Source organism: Neophocaena asiaeorientalis, unplaced genomic scaffold (assembly GCF_003031525.2).
Source record: "Neophocaena asiaeorientalis asiaeorientalis breed wild unplaced genomic scaffold, Neophocaena_asiaeorientalis_V1.1 scaffold606, whole genome shotgun sequence".
Taxonomy (NCBI): Eukaryota; Metazoa; Chordata; class Mammalia; order Artiodactyla; family Phocoenidae; genus Neophocaena; species Neophocaena asiaeorientalis.
The window spans coordinates 11,169,194-11,171,051 of record NW_020173687.1 but is presented as its reverse complement, the minus strand read 5'-3'; the positions used below and the strand labels follow the sequence as shown (position 1 = coordinate 11,171,051).

The 1,858-nt window shown below is 60.2% G+C and overlaps 1 protein-coding gene across 2 annotated transcripts in view; it reads left to right on the top strand.

Moving 5' to 3' along the window:
* CEBPB (CCAAT enhancer binding protein beta) overlaps nucleotides 1–1,525 on the top strand; it is a 5,001-nt gene extending 3,476 nt beyond the window's left edge. The window contains exon 2 of one of the 2 annotated variants that reach the window (XM_024750421.1): nucleotides 10–1,525. In XM_024750421.1, coding sequence (XP_024606189.1) covers nucleotides 10–957 — 948 coding nt within the window. In that variant the 3' untranslated portion in view covers nucleotides 958–1,525. Of the gene's footprint in view, nucleotides 1–2 lie in introns of both variants that reach the window. The other variant, XM_024750422.1, reaches the window with a different exon arrangement.
* Nucleotides 1,526–1,858: the final 333 nt, after the last annotated feature.

The following is a 1,858-nucleotide window of genomic DNA, read 5'->3' as shown; positions in this document are numbered from 1 at the left end:
TACTACGAGGCGGACTGCTTGGCTGCTGCGTACGGCGGCAAGGCGGCCCCCGCGGCGCCCCCCGCGGCCAGACCCGGGCCGCGCCCCCCCGCCGGCGAGCTGGGTAGCATCGGTGACCACGAGCGCGCCATCGACTTCAGTCCATACCTGGAGCCGCTGGGCGCGCCGCAGGCCCCGGCGCCGGCCACGGACACCTTCGAGGCGGCTCCGCCCGCGCCCGCCCCCGCTCCCGCCTCCTCCGGGCAGCACCACGACTTCCTCTCCGACCTCTTCTCTGACGACTACGGGGGCAAGAACTGCAAGAAGGCGGCCGAATACGGCTACGTGAGCCTGGGTCGTCTGGGGGCCGCCAAGGGCGCGCTGCACCCGGGCTGCTTCGCGCCCTTACACCCGCCGCCCCCGCCGCCGCCGCCGCCACCGCAGCCGGCCGAGCTCAAGGCGGAGCCGGGCTTCGAGCCCGCGGACTGCAAGCGGAAGGAGGAGGCCGGAGCGCCGGGCGGCGGCACCGCAGGCATGGCGGCTGGTTTCCCGTACGCGCTGCGCGCCTACCTCGGCTACCAGGCGGTGCCGAGCGGCAGCAGCGGGAGCCTCTCCACGTCCTCGTCGTCCAGCCCGCCCGGCACGCCAAGCCCAGCAGACGCCAAGGCACCCCCGGCCGCCTGCTATGTGGGGGCGGCGCCGGCGCCCTCGCAGGTCAAGAGCAAGGCCAAGAAGACCGTGGACAAGCACAGCGACGAGTACAAGATCCGGCGTGAGCGCAACAACATCGCGGTGCGCAAGAGCCGCGACAAGGCCAAGATGCGCAACCTGGAGACGCAGCACAAGGTCCTGGAGCTCACGGCCGAGAACGAGCGGCTCCAGAAGAAGGTGGAACAGCTGTCGCGCGAGCTCAGCACCCTGCGGAACTTGTTCAAGCAGCTGCCAGAACCCCTGCTCACCTCCTCCGGCCACTGCTAGCGCTTTTTTTTTACCGAGACTCCGGGAAGCGCCCGCGCTCCCGCCCCCGCCCCTGGTGGCGCCGGCAAAACTTTGGCACTGGGGCACTTGGCAGCGCGGGGAGCTCGTCGGTAATTTTAATATTTTATTATATATATATATCTATATTTTTGTCCACACCAACCGCACATGCAGATGGGCCGCCCGCCCGTGGTGTTATTTAAAGAAGAGATGTCTATGTGTACAGATGAATGATAAACTCTGCCTCTCCTTCTGACCCCTCTCCAGGAGCTGGCGGGCGGGCCGGTTTCGAAGTTGATGCAATCGGTTTAAACATGGCTGAACGCGTGTGTACACGGGACTGACGCAACCCACGTGTAACTGTCAGCCGGGCCCTGAGTAATCGCTTAAAGATGTTCCTACGGGGTTGTTGCTCTTGCTGTTGTTTTTGTTTTTGTTGTTGTTTTTTTGGTCTTTTTTTTTTGTATTATAAAAAAATAATCTATTTCTATGAGAAAAGAGGCATCTGTATATTTGGGAATCTTTTCCGTTCAAGCATTAAGAACACTTTTAATAAACTTTTTTTTTTTTGTTTTTTGAGAATGGTTAAAGAGCCTTTTGGGGGCAGTAGTTGGCTTTGATTTTTTTTTTCCCCTTTATTTTGGATTTATGATTTTATATTTGCTTTTCTGGCGTGTGTGGGGTTGTTGTGTGTGTGTGAGCTGCTATTATTTTTGGCTCTTTAGGTGGTTGGGTGGGGGGGGTTGCAGCTGCTTTTTCTCCTCTGCTACTCCCTCAGGGCCTGTGCTTGGAGATGGGGGTACCAGGCTGGGGCGGGGGAGGGGCAGAGGAGTGCTGGGCCAGGCTTTCAGGGTGACTCAGTGCTGCTGGGTGCTGGGGAGGAGTGACTCGGAACCTTGCT